General features: G+C 46.3%; 1 protein-coding gene across 1 annotated transcript in view; it reads left to right on the forward strand.

Annotated features, from left to right (window-relative positions):
• Nucleotides 1-21,709, forward strand: part of OCIAD2 (OCIA domain containing 2) — a 75,062-nt gene that overhangs the window by 35,858 nt on the left and 17,495 nt on the right. Inside the window, exon 3 of the mRNA XM_069201494.1 lies at nt 13,817-13,870. Within this exon, the coding sequence (XP_069057595.1) occupies nt 13,817-13,870 (54 nt within the window). The remainder of the gene's footprint in view (nt 1-13,816; nt 13,871-21,709) is intronic.

Genomic DNA, 21,709 nt, shown 5'->3' on the forward strand with positions numbered 1-21,709 from the left:
TTTCTAACATGTGTTGATTTTTTTTTTTGGACTCTGTGTTTGACTTACACAGAACAGAGGTGATTTACACCTAGTTGTTGAAAATACTCTCAAACACTAAGACAATAAACTAAATGGCTTACCGCTCTGAAATAACAGTGTTTGATGGCATGTGTGGCTGTAGATACACATGCTCTGCATACTCCTGCCATATAATGTTGGGTCCGGAGTGGTGCAAGTTGTTTTTCTTCTAAATAGCTTTTCGAGTCACAGGATCGAGTTACTCTCAGTGATACATTGCATGGACATCCACTCCTTTGTTATATTGTTTTTCTTGGAGGTGTGTTTTTTCGCTCCATCTTTCGACTCGCTCCGGTTTGAAATCTTTCTTTTCGTCTTCTCTTTTTCTATGGTATTGTATTTTGATAGCCCATTTCTTTATAAGTGCTCATCTCGAATCATCAGTCCTGGCACCGACCATGCGCCCTCCGGGGCGCCCCCGCCCGTCTCGGGCCTGCCTCACCAGCGGGACCAATCATTATGCTGGGCAGATGGAACAAATGCCATATCGTTTCTGTCCTTGGTGCCTTGTTAAATTTCCCCATAGCGACCAACATCTGGTGTGTAACCTGTGCCTTTCTCCCGATCACCAGAAAGCTACCTGTGACGCCTGCAGATTTTTCCGATTGAAGAAGACGTTTCGGGACCAAATAGCTTGTCGACTGGAGATGGCGCACAAGACTCCGGATGACACCATGGACATCTTTGAAGAGGAACCTGAACAAGAGGAGGAGGCATTCTCGATCTAGGATTCCGATGTGCAGTCGGACATCAAAAGCCACAAGGTTACATCTACACAACCTGTGAGTACTGTGACTCCTCTTACACACCCCGACTATGAAAAAGCCCCTTGTAGAGGTTGCCGGACTGCCACCATGCCATGGCCAGCTCTTAAAATCTGTTTCAGCTGCCCCGCCCTCTGGCTTGGCTCCGCAAATAGCCAAGGCAAAGACATTGTCTTTAGTTCTGAACCCTGTCACCTCAGTCCAAGACTTCGCTTCCATCTCGGTCTGAACTTAGGCTCCAAGCCGACTGGCTACCCACTCCACCTCCGTACTGACTAAATCGTATCGACCGAAGACTTCAGTGCTGTTTTGCGTCACTACGGACAGAGATGAAAGACACACACTGAAAGGAATTTCTAGTATGCAACTCTTAGTCTAAGAATTACATTTATTAAACCACTCCGTGATGCTCGCAAAGAAAGGTCAAAAATGTACAACTGAAAGTATACATTTAAGGATGGTCACAGCAACGAAATAAAGCATTTACAAAGAGTACTCTGCTTCAATCTATAAACAGCACATATATATATATATATATATACACACACACACACACACACACACACACACACACACACACACACATGCACGATGCAAAGCAAATAACAAGAATTAAAAATGCATCACCATGGGGCGCAGTTGAATTCGCTTCATCCCTTCTGCCAGCAACAGGCCGTTGAACGCGGTCAACCGTGAAGAGAGAACTGCCCTCCGGGGAATAACAGACACCAGTGTCCCGGTTCTGCTCGAGTTCAATCCATTCACCGTCAATCTGGTTTCAGTCTATTATATACCTTAAGCAAGCCAGAGAGGAGAGTTCCAGAAAACCTCTCCCGCTCCATAAGTTGTTGTTAAAAAAATGCTGGCTACTTCAGGTCAGCTTTGAAAGGAACACATTGGAACTGGCCAAGATCCCAAGATGCCTCTCCAAAACCAAACCGTTCCCTGCTGTACCATAAACATCATCCTAGTACATTCTTATCTATTTGACTCCCTCATGTTATGTCCTAGCCCTTGATGAGAAAGAACATGCAGACATGTAGAGTGAAAACATAAGCGAAAAACACATTGCATAACATGGGCACGGAAAAATACTTGCAGCTTCTGCACATCTAACATCTGCACTGTGGGAAGCTGGCCTGGTGTGTGGTGTGTACCTATGGGACTTACACCTTATACCAGGTCCAGGTATCCCCTCTCAGTGAAGTGTAGGCAGTGTCTAAAAGCCAGGCTCTCTAGGGGTAGCTATGGATGAGCAGCCAAGGCTTCTCTGGGAGACATGCAACATTCTTGCAATATTACTACAGCCACACAGTACTTACACACAAGAAAGAAAACACTTGGTTGTACAAAAATAAAGGTACTTTATGTTTGGAACACAGCATCAGAAAATACTAGAGAGGCAACCCTCCAATAGGAGGTAAGTAAATACTATATATATATATATATATATATATACAAGAAAACATCGCCTTCAGACCAGCCACTTACTAACGGTGAATCGCAGCAGGGCAGCGACCCCTCATAAATACATCAAACGTTGTCCAAACATCACAGGGACAGAATCCCCCGACAAACAACAACGAGCCATGTCTCCTTGCAAGAAACCTCTTTCTCTTTCTTGTGCTTACTAATAAACACATTCTTGCAAGGAGTCACGGCTCGTTGTTGTTCGTTGGGGGATTCTGTCCCTGTGATGTTTGGACAACGTTTGATGGAGATATATATATATATATATATATATATATATATATATATATACACTAATAAACAGTAAGAGGCATAAAAAGGTTGGAAAACAGTGTAACAGTGTAAAATAGCAATAAGAAATAATAGTAGCCCTTGGGGGAGCCCAAACTATATACTAAGAAAGTGGAATGCGAACACAGGACCTCCACCTAGGTAAGTAAATTGTGTAGGGTGGAGCAGGGAGTACTAGGAAACCACATAGGTAAGTAATGCAATACCCCCCAGCGACCAGGAGTGCAGAAGTCAAACACTGGACTTCCCCAAAACCACCCCAAAGGATGAAAAGAGGAAACACCCAGAACAGCCTGCAGGGAACCAGCAGTGGAATACCAAAGATGGAGACCTGTGGAGAGAGGGGACCAAGTCCAGAAGTGTCTGTGGAATCCAGGGGGAGTAGGAGATATTACCCACCCAAAAGTACCTTTTGGAGTTGGTGACGAAGAAGGAAGACAGGTCAGCACTGCAGCACAGAAGCTGGAGAAGAGTTCCTGATGCATGCACGCTGGAAGATGGGATTGCAGATGGGTGTCGGTGAAGGATTTTCACCAACAAGCCTTGGTAAAGGCAAACTAGCGGTTGGAGGAAAAGTGGTGCTGCCGGGTACCAGCAAGGTCCAGGAGGACTCTACCCAGGAGGGGGAGTCACAGGGGACCCTCCATGTCACAGAAGACCCACAGGAGCAAAGGCAACACCCACAGGTGTCCTGTAGTACAGGGACACAGAAGTCGCTGAAGCAGCCCACCCAGCACCACAGAAGTTGCTCCCACGTCGTCAAAGGACCACGCAGAGGCCTAGGAATTTCAGGAGGGAGTGCTGGGGGCTGGAGCTTCACATCACCTGAAGTTCATCTTGGAGGTGAAGCAAACAAGCCTTCAAAGCTGCAAAGGAGGCAGTGCATGGGGGTATTGTATTCTGGAGTGGAAAGGCCTCACCACCACCAAAGTGCAACAGCTGGTAGAGAGGACCAAGGAAGACTCTCCGGACCACCACCTGTGATACAGGACCCACACCACTCAGGATGAGGGGAGATCCACGCAGCCAGTCAGTGCTGCAGCCAGGTACCTGTAGTTATAGGGGAGTGATGCCTTAACCCCAAGGGGGATTCCTTCTTCTTCTTGTGCAGGCTGAAGTGTTGCAGTCTTCTGAGGACGCACAGCCGAGGAAATGTTGCAGAAGAATCTTCCTCATGGATGTGCAGCTTGTAGGTTCCTGGAGGGTCCAGTCAGGGTTCTGGAGGCCAGAAGTCGAAGCAGAGGTTGCAGAGGAGTCCTGCTAGAATCTTGCAAGTCGACTCTGAGGACCCACCCCAGATGAAGACCCATTCTAGCCCAAAGAGGGTGCTTAGTCACCTAACCAGGTAACTACCTATCAGAGGGTGCCTATGAGGTAACTCTGCCTGGCCTGGCCACTCAGATGCTCTCAGAGTTCCCTGCCAACCTTGGAATCAAGATGGCAAAATCCAGGGACCCTCTGGAGGAGCTCTTGGTTCCACCCCTGGGGTGGTGATGGACAGGGGAGTGGTCACTCCCTTTTCCATTGTCCAGTTTCACGCCTGAGCAGGGCCTGGGGATCCCTGACCCGGTGTGGACTGGTTTATGCACAGAAGGCACCAAATGTGCCCTTCAAAGCAAACCAGTGGTCTGGGGAGGTTACCCCTTCCAAGCCAGTCACACCTATTTCCAAAGGGACCGGGTGTTACCTCCCTCTCCCAAAGGAAATCCTTTCTTCTGCCTTCCTGGGCTTGATCAGATCAAGCAGCAGGAAGGCAGAAACCTGTCTAAGGGGTGGCAGCAGGTGGGTTGCCCGGAAAACCCTGTAAGACTGGTGGTAGAAATGCTGGGAGTCCTCTAAGGAGCCCCCAGAGTGCATGGAATCATACTTCCAGTGCTTGCAACAGTATTGGGGTATAACTCCGACATGTTTGATACCAAACATGCCCAGCTTCAGAGTTAACATTATGTAGTTTGACATAGATAGTGACCTATGTCCAGTACACATAAAATGGCATCCCCTCACTCACTAAGTCCAGTAAAATGGGGCTAGAGTTCGTGGGGGCACCTCTGCTAGTGCCCTCAGACACAGGTACCTGCACCCTGCCCTCTGGGCTGTGAGGGCCTATCATGGGGTGACCTACAGTAACCTGGTGTAGTGACCTGTAATTAAACCAGGTGCGTGCTCCCGGTTCACGCAGACTGCAATGGCAGGCCTGCAAAACCCTTTGCATGGGCTTCCTAAGGGTGGCAGCAGCCCATAGGGAACCCCTGGAACCCCCAATGCCCTGGGTACCTAGGTACCATATGCTAGGGAATTATATGGGGGCACCAGTATGCCAACTATGGGGATAAAATGTTACCAGCAACCAAATATAGAGGAGAGAGAACAGTCACTGAGGTCCTGGTTAGCAGGATCCCAGTGAACGCAGTCCAACACACTGAGAAACAGGCCAAAAGTGGGGGTAACCAAGCTAGAAAGAGGCTACTTTCCTACATGCACCTCTAAAAATGTCAGTGGCTAAAGGTAAGTTAATCATAAAATGAAGTCAATAATCAAGGATCAAAATAAAGTTGGTGGTCACCAATGTGACGGTGTGCAGTTAGGCTAAGTGGAGTCAGTGGTCAAACACAAATATTACTAGTGCCGAAAACATTGGAGCAGAAAGACTCCAGTCAATCTTCAGCTACACCTTCTTCCATGGAACCCATTCTGGTGACTATTGACACTCGTCAGCCCCACCTCCATATCCAGAAGGCTACAGGGCGTATTATTGTTTTTCCCTCTGTACTACTCAAAAGGAAGGGGTCTTTCCAAGAAGCTTTGGACACTTCCCCCACCTCCAAAGAAGACTAGCAAGGAAAAGGCCACCAGCACACCTCACAAGCCTTCTCCACCTCCTCCTTCTGACTCATCTTCTCCACCTCCTCCAGCCCCTTATTCTTCTCCACCCTACTCCCCTTCTCATTCACCTGCCTCACATACTGCTGGACATTATATCCCTCAGGGATCACCTGTATATGTTAGGTAAGATTTGGGTGGGAAATAGCATTACCCAAATCCATGGGACACTTATGACCCTGACCCCATCCTGGCCAATGATCTAGACTTGTACCCTGCACACCTCTCGCCACCAGAGGATAATACATCCTGCCAGCAGGAAGTGGTAAGGGCAGACATTTCCCACAATGTGGAGCTTCATAGGTACCCTATCGAACAGGACTTTCTGTTTGATATGCTTACATCTGCCCACAGATTTCTCCTGATGCTCCATATCAGGTTTCGTCATGCAAAGTCAATTTTCAAGGAGCCCGTCCGCTCCAGGGTTATCAGCCCTAGAGTAGACTATAAATATAAGCCTGCTCACTCAGAGCCATTATACATTAGGTCACAGATCCCTCCTGATTCCATAGTAGCCATCGCTGCACGAAAATGCTCCAATAGCCAGGTCACAGGGGACTGGCCGCCTCCTGAGAAGAAGGAGAGTAAGAAAATAGATGCTGCCGGCAGAGAGTGGCTGCACAGGCAGCTAACCATTGGCGCAGCATCAATTCACACGTGTTACAGGCTGGATATGACCGGGCTCACTGGGATAAAATGGAGTGCCTCCAATTTTTCTCATAGGAGCACCGCAAGAGAGGGCCGCAAATTGTTGCAGAGGGCCAAACAATAACTAATAATTCTATATGCTGTGCCCTAGACACCGCAGATACAGCTGCATGCGGCATCAATGCAAGTGTCCTAATAAGAAGGCACTCATGGCTCCGATGCTCTGGTTTCAAACCAGAGGTACAGCAAGCAATCCTTAATATTCTCTTTGATAAGGGATTCTACCCATGAGAAGCTGAAAAAAGACACACCTAGGGCCATGGGTGCTCAAAAGTCCCCTACACAAAGGGGGACTTTTCATCACCCCACCTTCAGAGGTGCTTACAAATCCACAACGTCAGTGGCGTCTACTTCCTAAAACAGACAGCCTTCACCCTCCTATTCTAGTGGTTTCTATAAGGGGTGCTACAGATGCAGCGACAACAAGGTCAGAGATGAGAGCACCGCCTCCCTAAGCTCTTCCTCCACTGCAAAGCAGTGACTACCTCCATCTTTCCCCTGCTCACTCCACACGTGTCAGGGGATGGCTTCAAGATGTTCATTCAGAATGGGTCAACATCACCACAGACCAATGAGTCCTTTCCATTTTCCAACATGGTTGTTGTCTGGAACTCAGTACCACTCCTCCAAACATTCCCCCTCGCACTCATAGGCTATCCAGCGAGCACCTCACTCTTCTCAAACAAGAAGTTCAATCCCTTCTTCTCAAAGGGGCCAGCCAGTCTGTTCCCTTACAGCACCAAAAGTATACTCCCTATACTTCCTCATTCAGAAAAGACGGCCCTCTCAGGCCTATTCTGGACCTCAGACAATTAAACCAGTACATTCTCTCAGAACACTTTTATATGATCACTCTTCAACTCATTTTTCCACTTCTGCAACAAGACGACTTTATGACGGCTCTTGTTCCCTTACCTAGATGACTATACCTTATGACAGCGCCAATATCACACTTAGTTGATAGTGGCTCTCCTTCACGCTCTGGGCTTCACACTCAGCTTTTCAAAATCCCACCTCCAACCCCTTCAGATACAGCCCTATGTAGGAGCTATTGTCAGTGCACAGTTGGGGCTAGCATACCACAACCCAGCTCGCGTTAAGAGTTTTCAGTCTCTTCTCCCCCTGACTTCAGGAGAATCGCACATACACAGTCAGGACTGTTATGCACCTCTTAGGGACCCAAGCCAGACTCCATATGTGTCCACTACAGGTGTGTTGATCTCGCCAGTGGTTTTAGTCATAGGGTGACCTGGAAAAATATAGTGTTGTTAGACCGCCATACTCACTGCTCTCTCAAATGGTGGAACACCACCAACCTGTTAAAAGGGTGGCCTTTTCTGGACCCTGTGCCTCAGGTCAGTCTGACCACAGATGCATCACTGACCGGTTGGGGCGCTCACCTTCAAGACCTCACAGTACAGGGCCTCTGGGAACTCAGTCACCAATCTCTACACATCAATTACCTCGAGCTTCAGGCAGTGTTTCTAGCCCTGAATGCTTTTCTTCATCACCTATCTCACAAGGTTGTCTTGGTCCCCACGGACAATATCACAGCCATGTATTATCTACAGACACCGGTGGGGACACGGTTGTTCCAATTGTCACATCTCTCTCAGACAATCTGGAAGTGGGTTCTCCACCACCACATTTATCTGGTGGCAGAGTATCTACCAGGGATGGACAACGACTTTGCAGGCCTGCTTATCAGGATGCAGCAACAAGTCCACAAATGGGAACTCCACCCACAGTCCTCTAAACATACTTCGCAAAGTGGGGAACTCTTCAGATAGACCTTTTTGCCACAGCAGAAAACGCTAAATGCCAAAGCTTCACCTCCAGGTATCTACACCCTCTATCCAAGGGCAACGCTGTATGGATGAACTGGTCAGGATGCAGCAACAAGTCCACAAAGGGGAACTTTACCCACAGTCCTCTAAACATACTTCGCAAAGTGCGGAACTCTTCAGGTAGACCTTTTTGCCACAGCAGAAAACGCTAAATGCCCAAGCTTTGCCTCCAGGTATCCACACCCTCTATCCAAGGGCAACGCTGTATGGATGAACTGGTCAGGGATATTCGTTTACTCTTTTCCACCTCTCCTTCTCATTCCATTTCTGGTTCAGAGGATCACACAAACATCTCTCACCATGATCCTTGTAGCTCCCACTTGGGGGTGTCAGCCATGGTTCACCACACTTCTGGACCTATCAGTAGTCCCACGAGAAGCTTCCCAACAGGCCGGTTCTTCTCACTCAAAATCAAGGACAAATCAACATCCAGACCCCAGGTCACTCAACCTTGCGATATGGCTCCTGAGGTCATAGAGTTTGGCTCCTGAGGTCATAGAAATTGGTTACTTAGGACTGCCTGTGTAATGTATGGACATTTTCAGGGCAGCCCGCAGACCCACAACCAGAGCATGTTATGCTGCAAAATTTAAACTTGTTGTATGCTACTGCCAACCCAAACTTATTGACCCCATTAAAGCTACTGTTCAAGACCTCGTTTGTTATTTGCTCCATTTAAAAAAAAGCAAATTTAGCTTCCACCTCCATTCGCCTGCATCTCGCAGCTATAGCAGTATATCTACAGAACAGACAGCATAGTTTCTTGTTCAGAATCCCAGTCATTAAAGCTTTCACGATGGCCCTAGAAGGGTTATTCCACCACAGGTGCCTTCTGCTCCATCCTAGAACCTCAATATTGTGCTTACCAGGCTCATGGGCCCTCCTTTCCTTTTGAGCCACTTTAATTCATGTCCTCTTCAGTACCTTTGTTGGAAGGTTGCTTTATTAATTGCCAACACATCACCCAGGCGTGTCAGTGAGCTCCAGGCCTTAACCTTGAAAGAACCTTTCTTCCAAATTCGTAGAGACAAGGTGATAATTTACACAAACCCAAAGTTCCTTCCTAAAGTGGCTTCACAAATCCATATAAACCAATCTATTGAGCTACCAGTCTTCTTTCCGCAGCCTCCCCTGTTGCGGAAATAGTTCTTCACTCTCTAGATGTTAAACTAGCACTTATGTTTTACATTGACAGAACCAAAGACTTTAGGAAAACTAAACACCTCTTTGTAGCGTTTTCACTACCTCATTAGGGCAGTCCAATACCCCCAAAAAGGCTTAGCTAGATGGATAGTTAACTATATACATACTCGCTATGCTAAAGCAAAGCAACAGTTACCTGTTACTCCTAAAGCACACACTACTAGGAAAAAGGGTGCCACTAAACATCCCTATAGCTGACATTTGTAAGGCAGCTACATGGTCTACACCAAATACATTTACAAACATTACTGTACTAGCACATCAGAAAGCCAACATAGATCAAGCTGTGCTGTGAACACTTTTCCAGTCAACTGCAACCCCCACAGGGTAGCCACCGCTATTATGGAGGGACTGCTTTACAGTCTATGCAGAGCATGTGTATCTACAGCCACACATGCCATTGAACGGAAAATGTTACTTACCCAGTAGGCATCTGTTGGTGGGATGTAGTGCTGTAGACTCACATGCATCCCTCCTCCCCGGACGCCTATGGCTGTTCCAGTTACATTATATTTGTATATGTTTGTACATATGTGGTTACATTTCCATGAACATCTCTTTCTATATACTTCCGCTACACTCCTTTTCCCACCCGCCTGTGGGAAAACAATCTAACAAAGGAGTCGATTCCCATGCGCAATATCACGGAGAGGACGAGTCATTCAGTCCTGTGACTCAAAAAGCTTCTTTGAGGAAAAACAACTTGCACCATTCCGGACCCAACACTAGATGGCAGGAGTATGCAGAGCATGTGAATCTACAGCGCTACATGCCACGAACAGATGCTTATTGGGTAAGTAACGTTTTCCTTTCTTTTTAGCACTGATAGTAAACTGGGATTTTCAGAGAAAAATACAAATTGCATTCACACATCACAGATGTATGTCGGAACCCTTCATGCCATTACCACAAATGCCCTTGCCACACATACCTTTTCAACGCAACCATTGCCATGCATATACCTTTACCCCACACATTTTTATATATATGTTGTTAGAAATGAGGTCTCTAGTTGGCAGTGGTTTGCACCCTGTACAAGTAGGGGTCCTCACTCTAGTCAGAGTAAGGGAGCCACCATGCTAAGATAACCCCTGCTCACCCCCTTGGTAGCTTGTCTCAAGCAGTCAGGCTTATCTCAGAGGCAATGTGTAAAGTATTGTACAAACACACACGGTAAAACAAGACCAAAACAACAAAAATCCAACATACACAAGCAAAGATACAAATGATTAAAGATTAAATCTCAGTAAAGCACTTAATAACAGCTCCAACTGGGGCTTTCACAACGTCGCTGACGGTGTCGGCCCCAAAAGTCCAACGCCACTTGGCACAAAGGAGTGCAGGCCAGTCATGGAGTCGCACGGACCCCCTGGTACAGTACCTTGGAAAACGTGGAGGAAGCAAAGATGTTGCACGAAGTCAGGGAGGTGAGGCATCGCTGGATCTGGTGTGGTGTTGGTTCCTTACTGCTACTGCGGAGGGGAGGCATTGGTTCCTTACTGCGAGGCAGGGGAGGTGATGTATCAGTTCCTTACGGTTGCAGCATCGGTGGTGAGGTGTTGGTTCCTTACGATCAGCCGGGATCGATGAATCCAGCAGGTCAAGATGTGCGGCGTCGACTTTGCAGTGTCGCGATTACACCATTGAGGCCACAGGTGCTGAGGGGGAGACAGGGTTGCGTGTCCTGGACATTCGGGACACCAGACCCAGGACTCGCGCTATAGTGGGACTTCAGATGCTCTGCAGCGTCATCAGGCCTGCGGTGGTCACAGTCGTTCACTCAGCAGGGACCACGGCTCTGGTGAAGGCAGCAGCATGTAGTAGAACAACAGCGCCGGTTCTGAAGTCGCTGTGGAGTTGATGCACTTGGTTTCTTCTAGATTTCACCAGAACTCACTGCCGAGGGCCCATGGACTGGATTTGGCAACACATGGCAAGTCAGAAATCTCAGCAAGGAAGTCCAGGTGCTGGCAGATGAAGTCTTTAATGTCCCTGAGACTTCTAACAGGAAGCACGCTCAGTTCAAGCCCTTGGAGAACCTTGGAAAGCAGGATGTAGAAACAAAGCCCAGTCCTTTCACTCCCAGGACAGAAGCAGCAGGTCAGCACAGCAAAGCAACAGGCAGAGTGGCAGTCCCTCCTATGGCATCTAGCTCTTCTTCCTGGCAGAATATCCTCAGTCCAGGAGTGTCCTGAAGTTGTGGTCTCAGAGGCCCAATACTTATACTAATGTCTGCCTTCAAATTAATAGGCAAACTTCAAAGGAAAGTCTTTGTTGTGAACAGGACCCTGTGTTTCCTGCCCTAGCCCCAGACACACTCCAGGGGGTTAGAAACTGCTTTGTGTAAGGGCAGACACAGCCCTATTCAGGTGCAAGTGTCTGCCTCTCCCACCACTGTAGCCCAGGAAGACCCACTGGGATATACAGGGCTCACCTCAGCTCCCTTTTTGTGACTATCTAGAGTGAATTCACAAATAGCCCAACTGTTATCCTGACCCAGACGTATCTTCCACAGTCGGGCAGAGGCACAAAATGGTTAAGCAAGAAAATGCCCACTTTCTAAAAGTGGCATTTTCAGACTTGCAATTTAAAAACCAACTTCACCAAAAGATGTATTTTTAAATTGTTATATTAGAGACTCCAAACTTCACATCTGTATCTACTCCCAATGGGAAATTACACGTAAATGATATTTCAAGGCAATCCCCATGTTAACCTATGGGAGAGATAGGCCTTGCAATAGTGAAAAACGAATTTAGCAGCATTTCCCTATCAGGACACGTAAAACACACCAGTACATGCCCTACCTTTTAAATACACTGCACCCTGCCCATTGGGCTGCCTTGGGCCTGCTGTAGGGGTGACTTACATGTTGTAAAAGGGAAGGCTTGGATCTGGCAAATGGGTGCACTTGCAAGGTCGAACTGGCAGTTCACAACTGCATACACAGACACTGCAGTGGTAGGTCTGGGACATGTTTACAGGGCTACTCATGTGGGTGGCACAATCGGTGCTGGAGGCCCACTAGTAACATTTGATTAGCACTCCCTGTGCACATATAGTGCTCTTTACAAGGGACTTACTGGTAAAGCAAATATGCCAGTCATGGGTAAACTAATTACCAATACAATTTAGACAGAAAGCACTTACACTTTAGCACTGGTAAAGTACCCAGACACCCCAGCCACCCAAATACCCTTACCCATCCTAAAAATACCCTTGTCATCCAAATATCCCTGCCTACCCTAAAATTACCCTTGCCACCAAAATACCCTTACCCATCCTAAACCCTAAAAAAAACCTTGCTGCCCAAATGCCTTTACCTACCCTAAACCCTACAAATACCCTTACCACACACTTGCCCTTCCCTATCCTAAACCCTTGATTACCCTTGCCACCCAAGTACCCCTACCCACCCTTAAACCTAAAATACCATTGCCATCCAAATACACTTACTGACCCTAAACCTCAAAATTACCATTGCTACCCAAAAACTCTTGCCCATCGTAAACCCTAAAAAACCCTCTACCACTCAAATACTTTCACCCACCCTAAATCGTAAACACAACCTTACCACCCAAATACCCTTACCCATCTTAAACCCTAAAATACCCTTGGCACCAACATACCCTTACCCACCCTAAAAGCACCCTTACCACCCAACATGCGCTTAAACACCCTTGCCACACAAATACCCTTATTCACCATAAAAACACCCTTGCCACCCAAAAACCCTTATCCATGCTAAATCCTAAAAATACCTTTACCTCCCAAATACCCTCATTCACCCTAAAAACGACCTTAACATTCAAATACCCTTACCCATCCTAAACCCTACAAATACTCTTATCACCCACATGCTGTTACCCATCTTAAACCCTAAAAATAAACTTGCTACCCAAATAACCTTAGCCACCCTAAACCCTAAAATTACCCTTGCCACTCAAAAACCCTTTCCACACAAACGCTAAAACACCCTTACCTCCCAAACACCCTCACCCATCCTAAAAACGACCTTACCATCCAAACACACTTACCAACCCTACAAATACCCTTACCACCCACCCTAGAAATACCCTGGCCACCCAAATACCCCTACAAAGCCTAAACCCCCAAAATTACCCTTGCGACAGAAGATCCCTTACCCACCCTAAACCCTAAAAATACCCTTAATATCCAAATACCCCACCCACCCTAAACCACAAAAATACCTTTGCCACCCAACTACCCTTACCCATCCTAAACCCTTAAATTACCCTTGCCACCCAAATAAACTTACCCACCAAAACCCTAAAAATACCCCTACCACCCAATACCCTTACCCACCCTAAAATCTCCCTTGCCTCCCAAAAACCCTAAAAATGCCTTTACCCTAAAAAATATATACAGTTACCTTATATTTTCATTGTAAAGGCATTTGTGGTAAAGGTATATACGTGGTAAAGTTATATGCGTGGTAAAGGTATTACGTGGTAATGACCTCTTTGTTAATGCTGTTTCCCACACTTCACTAATAAGCTATTCTAATAATGGTACACTGTAATTGTAACACTGAATAGCTTAATGTACCTTTCTGTTTCATTTTCTTTGTAGCTCTTCCATGGTCCCTTGGAAGCATGCTGGTCACTCAGGGCCTTGTCTATAAAGGTAATGTATACTTTGTATCATGAAAACCTTTGCTACAAGATATTTAAATCAGCACTATTCAAAAGATATTGCAGAATCTGTGTTCTTTTCAGCTGTTTCTACATAGCAAATACGCCAATCTGTATTAAAAAAAATAGGTATTCTAACCAAAGTAACATTTTGAAGCGTACAAACACTACAAATCATTGATTTACCCATAAGAAACATATAATGTTTTATCCAAATGTAGAAAATACTTAAAGGGTTTTTTGAATATGCTGCTAGTTATTAACGCACAAGTTAAGGTGTGGAAACACCAAGTGTTCAGACCTATGCTGAGCACTACATTATTGTTTGCACGCTTTAGTTTTATCAGAAAACTGCACGTAAGTGCAAATTTTGTGGCAATTTCAGTGGAAAATGTGCGGTCAGAAAAAAGTAATAGACTTCCAACAGTGTGCTCCAAAATTCACCACCTGCTATATACCACACCTTGACCTTTCTCCTGATGAATGGGTGTGGCTAATTTGCTATACTTACTCTTTGTGTGACTCTTGGATTTTTTTCAATGCTTTTTTACTTCAGCACCACTGAACCTATATTAAATCCCTTTTCGAAAAAAATAACAATTTGTTGGAAATCCAGAGCCTTAATCCTGTTTACACTTAATGATTCAGGAGTCCCTAGAGCAAACTGTGACTGAGGTAAAGTTAATGTACTCACCTTAAAATATAAAAAAAGTGTTGTGGAAAAATATAGAAAATAAGCACTTTTGGGAATCTGTTTATATTGTAAGTACTGGTATCAGGATTAGGTTTGTAAAACTTTCCAATTGCAAAATTGTGTGAAATCTCTTCCTGGGGAAAAGTCTTTTTTAAGTTAGGTGGACCTATTGAATCAAAGAAACGACCAGATGGCTGGTTGAAAGGTTTTTAGGACACCATGAGAATGCCTTTGTTCTTATTGGAGGGAAAGTTGTAACTTTAGTGTTGGTAGATTTAAGCCGGGATTAACAAATGAAACGGAAACTTTGAAGTTTAAATATAGCCTTGCTTTTATTTTCTCATTGGACATATTTTCCAGATATTACTTCCTGCTCTATAGTTCTTCACATGTCTTGGGTTTGCTTTCACTGTAGTTTAAATTTCCTTGTTAAGTACAGTCCTTCACTTCTGGTCTGCATTCACTTCTGCTCTGCATTAACTTGTGAAAGAGAAGGAAAGAGAAGAAGGCATTCAGTCTTCCTCCCCTTGATTCAGAATCTCCACCTGGTACAGGCTGCAGGAGCCTTTTCTTTTTTTTACCAACCCATTTTATTGATTATTTGCAATGTGAACTACAACAATACAGTGTAAGACTTGTGAGATCCCCCACATAGTTTCTTCCTAGGAGAGACACACAATTATCAATTCATGATACCCCATGTATGGCAAAGTCAGCGATATTTCACTCCATGCTATACAGTAGTACAATAACATAAGCAAGTCACGTACACCCTTATCTCACAAGAGACTCATAATAAACACAGTTGGTTGTCTAGCACTTCATAGCCCACCCACATCAGTCAATCCTCTGTATCAGTGCTGACCATAGAGCTCGAGGCCTCACCAATCATAAATTGGTCCAATAATTGACCCCAAGCCACTACATTTTTCTCTACCCTAGCATCTGTAAGTGCCAACCATATATGTTGTTACTCCGCATTCCAGGAAATTCTGCAACCAATGATCTACCAGGAGTCTCCTGGGGCTCATCCACCCCATGGCCACCCTGCGTTTTGCCAGCAGAAGGGCCAGTTGTGCCAATTTGTGCGGAATCGTCCACCCTTTAGGTCAAGCCATTAATCCAAGCAGGCAAGCCAACGGTGTCAAGGCAATCTCTAGGCCTGTAGCCTCCACAATCTTAGGGACCACTCCCCTCCAGAACAGCTGTATCCCTTCACAGAACCACACCAGATGAAGAAAGGAAGCATCCCTTGCATCACAGCAAGATCCTAATGGGATCAATCTTATTTAGACGATGTGGTGTTACATATGTCTGATGCACAAAGTTAAAATGTAGGAGTATTAATCTAATATTGCATGAGACCATGCATACCAGAGATAACATCTTAGCTCAGTTGACATCTGCTATTGGGTCCCCCAAATCCCATTCCCATGCTCGACATGCAGCACAGAATTTTTTTTAACCGGATCCTCCCAAAGCGCCCTGTAAAAAAAAAAAAAGTTATTAAATGTCTCCACTCACCCCAATCGATCAATCCTCCTAACACCTTGGATGTCTGGGAAATCTTGCCACACCTCCCTCGCCACAAAATTACCCTGGCCGAGTTTATATGCCTCCTGCACTTCCTGAAAGGAAAGGAAAGTCTCATTAGGATATAAATTCCCTGCCTCCAAGCAGCGCCCCACTCTCCATTGTTCATGGACATGTGATCTATCTCGGAACGGGGCTAGGTCCCATAATTTCAACTCCCTGTCAAATGAGGCACGATGAAGTACCCTCTTAACCACTTGTTCCCATATCTTCGCAGTAGTACAAACTAGGTATAGTAGAGCGTGATCTGAGCGACCACCTCATCAGGATCCTGGCTAGTGCACCAGTGCCAAGCATCCCCTCAAAGTCACTTTTCCCTCGTGTCCGACTCCACCAATCACCTCGCATCATACTGAAGCTGTGCTGCATAATAGTACAGCCCGATAACTGGGATAGCCAACCCACCCTCCTCTAAATCCCGATGAAGTGTGGACAGGGCCATCCTACTATGGTGTCCAGTCCAAACCAGGGAGATCAATAAACTATCTAATGGAACGAACAGTTGAGGGGCCAATGGAAACAAATTCTGCACCAAGTAGAGACAACGCAGGAGAAACACCATCTCGGCGACCACTGCTCTACCCATCACAGACAATGGCAACTTGTTCCAAAACGACACGAGCGTTCCAGACCAGACTCAACAGTCTCTACAGTCAACATCCTATGAGCAACCTCCGTGTGGGTGACCCAGATGTCTAAATATCGGAAGCCCTCTAACTCCCAACGAAGGCCCGCCCCTGGTAACCCATCCAGTGATCTACCACAAAGTGTACCCACAGGGAACAAAAGTGATTTCTGTGCATTCACTCAGAGGCCTGAGACAACCCCCAAACTCCGTCAATAGGGGCACCGACTCGCCCGGTAATCTAAGGTATACCAGTGCGTCAGCTGCATAAAGCGAGATTATATGGGTGGAGTGACCCATCCGAATACCCCACACATCCATTGCCCTACGAAGAAACTGGATTAACGGCTCCATTGCCAAGGTAAAAAAGGAGTGGAGATAGGGGACACCCTTGGCTGGTTCCCCTACCCTCCATCCAGGAGTCCACAAGCTGACCACTTACCTGAACTCGTACATTGGGCTCGGTGTAGAGTAAACACAACCAGGCGCAAAACCTGGGGTCAAACCCCATCCCCTGTAATCCGGCCATCAGAAATTTCCACTCTACAGTATTGAAAGTCTTCTTAAGGTCTAACAACACTAGTGCCAGTTCCTGCTCCTCCTCCATGGTTTCGTGTAGGACATGGGTTAAATGAAGTAGGTTAAAGTACGTACTTCGGGCTGGTATAAAACTGCATTGGTCCTCATGGAACAACCCTCGAATGATTCGACACAGTCTGGTGGCTAATTTCTTGCAAAGGATTTTGACATTGCTATTCAGCATGGTGAGTGGCCTATAGGAGGAGGGATCCATGGATTCACTTCCAGGTTTAATCATAAGGCTGATAATACCCTGCCGCATCAATTCCGGCAAAATGCCCCTCTTGCATGCCTCCCCAAACACTTCTAACAGTTTCTCCCGAAGGAGGGCAGAATATGCCTGGTAGAACTCTAGGGTAGCCAACCCCCCCCACACCTCAGGGCCTATGGATTTCGGTAACGCGCTTATAGCTGCTCCCACCTCCTCTAGTGCTATATCTTCTTCAAGTTCTCTCTGACTGTCGGGTGCCAACTGGGGAAGTTCTAACTGCCGTAGGAACCCTTGTATAGTCTCATTGGACACCTCGGGCCAGCACAAGAGACCTTTTTTAAATGCTCGACCAAGACTGCTAAAACATCCATTTGACTTGTAACCAACTCCCGCCGAGTTCTTTATATGCAGGATGGTAGGTGAAGTCACTTCTCATGTCAGTATCCATGCTAACAACCTTCTTGACTTATCTCCTTCACTACGCAGTCTCTGACGAGACGTCCTCAATTTTAACTGGTCCAGCATTTCCCAGCTTTGCCCCCTCCCTGCTTAATCAAAGATGTTCTCTTTGTGCCTCAGAGGTGAAGAATTAATTACGCTGCCTGTCCACTAGTCGCCCCTCCAGGGCCTTGAGGTTGCATTCCAACTGCCTACAAATTCCACTGGTGGTACCTATACAAGTCCTCCTTGCTACAACCTTCATTACCTCCCATTCAACTGTCCTGGGTTCCGTGGTGCACCAATTTATTTCCAGATAGTTAGATATCGAGTTGGCTAGTGTCTCATGACAAGCACTGTCTGTCAGGAGCTCCAGCTGCAAGCCACAACTCCTTGCCCCCCTGTTGCCTGACCCCCAGCACAGGCACATAAGCACAGGGGCATGATATAACAGGAATCTCCTCAAATGTGCCACCTCTGCCACCCGGGAGTTGTCCAGGTCTCCCAGTAAGAATCAGTCCAGTCGACTGTACACGTTGTGTGTTTTTGAATGGCATGTATATTCCTAACCTTCAGGGTGTATTCCCCTCCAATTATCCCATAATCCCAGATTTACTTACTGAGGTAAGTGACCGCACCATCAACCGCATAGTACCCCAGCGTGGGGAATGTTGGTCCATCTCCCTGTTTAATATGCCTTTGAAATCCCCGGCCCAAATGATGGGAGAGCCTAAGCCAGACTCAAGCACCTCTAAAATATTGTCATAAAAGGAACAATCATCACTGTTGGGGCCATAGGTGTTTAGTATCGTAATAGTCCAGTGTCCCCTGAAGAAGCAAATATCATCCCCCTACATCTGCCTCACTCTAGGTGTGCTTGAAAGGGACTCCTGGTGCCACCCACACTGCTCCGGAATCTGATACGATGAACAACTGTCCGCGCTACTGCTTGGCTAGTTTCTGGGACTCCTCATCCATCATGTGCGTTTCCTGTAAAAATGCTATCTGTATCTTATGGCATTGAAGAAAGGAATATATCCTGTATCACCTGGAATAACTTTACAGCCCCTTAACATTCCACATCATTATTTACTATTATTGCCTAAGCATGGGACCATTATGCACCTCCCTCCCCCTTCCCCTGTAGACATCTTCTTACTCCAACCTATGTGGGTAGGAGTAGTTCTCCCATGAACACCGATAAGTGTCCCATTGCTCATTGCACTGCAACAAGAACCAACAGATCCATTCTCCAAAACATAAACAATTCTTCAAAGTCTTCCAGCACCTCCCTACCACAGAAAGGAAGGGAGCAACTCTTGTATCAAAGAATGCACAGTAGTTAACAACCCCAACTCCCGGATAGACAGTATAACAAGAAAAACAATAAATACTGTAGATCCATGTGAATATGTGATTTCAGTACTAAAAGCCTAAACCCAAACCCCTTGAGAACTAAACCGTGTAGGTAGCATCCCCTGCCTCGTAAGTGGATTGCACCGTGTCTGCATTGTAGTCATTTCCAAACCTGATAAAAAACAATGGGTACACTCTTTAAGGTACACAGAGAGTTTACAAGTGCCCGGCCCCCATCAGACATTGTCCAACGTCAACGTCCAACTTCTCAAGGTAGTCTCACTCATGAACCCCCCACCCCCAAACACGAGACAACCAAACTGTAAATAGTTACAGCAGAGATGTATCTTGGGGAATAATCTTTCCCATCCCAGATTCCGAGAAGCCTTTATGTATGTATAGCCATATGGGATTGGCCCCCGGTGTTCTTCGCCCCCTCCCCCTAAATTGTTGGCCTTTTACTGGCCTGCATTTAGGTGGAGTTTTCCAAGTTTCATCTCTCCTGTTTTTTTAAGTATCTCCAAGTCCCAATTCGGCATTCTAGTAGGCAATAGTCTTGTTACAACACGTTTTCCTCACATTTCGGTGACAGAAAGTTCTGGAATCTGAGAGGAGCCACAAATTTCCATCCACCCAGCGTTCCCCCAAGTCTCCCGATAAAAATGATACCTCACTTGTGTGGCCACGCCTAGCGCCCACGACAGGAAACGCCCCAAAACACAACGTGGACACATCAAATTTTTTCATAGAAAACAGTGCCTACCTGTGGATTTTGGCCTCTAGCTCAGCCGGCACCTGGGGAAACCTAGCAAACCAGCACATTTTTGAAAACTAGAAACCCAGGGGAATCCAAGATGGGGTGACTTGTGGGGCTCTGACAAGGTTCTGTTACCCAGAATCCTTTGCAAACATCAAACTCTGGCCAAAAAACACTTTTTCCTCTCATTTCGGTGACAGAAAGTTCTGGAATCTGAGAGGAGCCACAAATTTCCTTCCACCCAGCGTTCCCCCAAGTCTCCCGATAAAAATGGTACCTCACTTGTGTGGGTAGGCCTAGCGCCCACGAAAGGAAATGGCCCAAAACACAACTTGAACACATCCCATTTTTTGACAGAAAACAGAGGTGTTTTTTGCAAAGTGCCTACCTGTAGATTTTGGCCTCTAGCTCAGCAGGCACCTAGGGAAACCTACCAAACCTGTGCATTTTTTTAAAACTAGAGACCTAGGGGAATCTAAGATGGGGTGACTTGTGGGGCTCTGACCAGGTTCTGTTACCCAGAATCCTTTGCACACCTCAAAATTTGGCTTAAAAAAAAAACACATTTTCCTCACATTTCGGTGACAGAAAGTTCTGGAATCTGAGAGGAGCCACAAATTTCCTTCCACCCAGCGTTCCCCCAAGTCTCCCGATAAAAATGATACCTCACTTGTGTGGGTAGGCCTAGCGCCCACGAAAGGAAATGGCCCAAAACACAACGTGGACACATCACATTTTTTCACAGAAAACAGTGCCTATCTGTGGATTCTGGCCTCTAGCTTAGCCGGCACCTGGGGAAACATAGCAAACCAGCACATTTTTGAAAACTAGACACCTAGTGGAATCCAACATGGGGCGACTTGTGGGGCTCCGACCAGGTTCTGTTACCCAGAATCCTTTGCAAACCGCAAAATGTGTCCAAAAAAACACTTTTTCCTCACATTTCGGTGACAGAAATTTCTGGAATCAGAGAGGAGCCACAAATTTCCTTCCACCCAGCGTTCCCCCAAGTCTCCCGATAAAAATGGTACCTCACTTGTGTGGGTAGGCCTCGCGCCCACGAAAGGAAATGGCCCAAAACACAACGTGGACACATCACATTTTTTCACAGAAAACAGTGCCTACCTGTGGATTTTGGCCTCTAGCTCAGCCGGCACATGGGGAAACCTAGCAAACCAGCACATTTTTGAAAACTAGACACCTAGGGAAATCCAAGATGGGGTGACTTGTGGGGCTCTGACCAGGTTCTGTTACCCAGAATCCTTTGCAAACCTCAAAATGTGTCCAAAAAAACACTTTTTCCTCACATTTCGGTGACAGAAAGTTCTGGAATCTGAGAGGAGCCACAAATGTCCTTCCACCCAGCGTTCCCCCAAGTCTCCCGATAAAAATGGTACCTCACTTGTGTGGGTGGGCCTAGCGCCCACAAAAGGAAATGGCCCAAAACACAACATGGACACATCACATTTTTTCACAGAAAACAGAGGTGTTTTTTGAAAAGTGCCTACCTGTGGATTTTGGCCTCTAGCTCAGCCGGCCCCAGGGAGGGGCAGAAATGGCCTAAAATAAATTTGCCCC

Source organism: Pleurodeles waltl, chromosome 1_2 (genome assembly GCF_031143425.1).
Source record: "Pleurodeles waltl isolate 20211129_DDA chromosome 1_2, aPleWal1.hap1.20221129, whole genome shotgun sequence".
Classification (NCBI taxonomy): Eukaryota; Metazoa; Chordata; class Amphibia; order Caudata; family Salamandridae; genus Pleurodeles; species Pleurodeles waltl.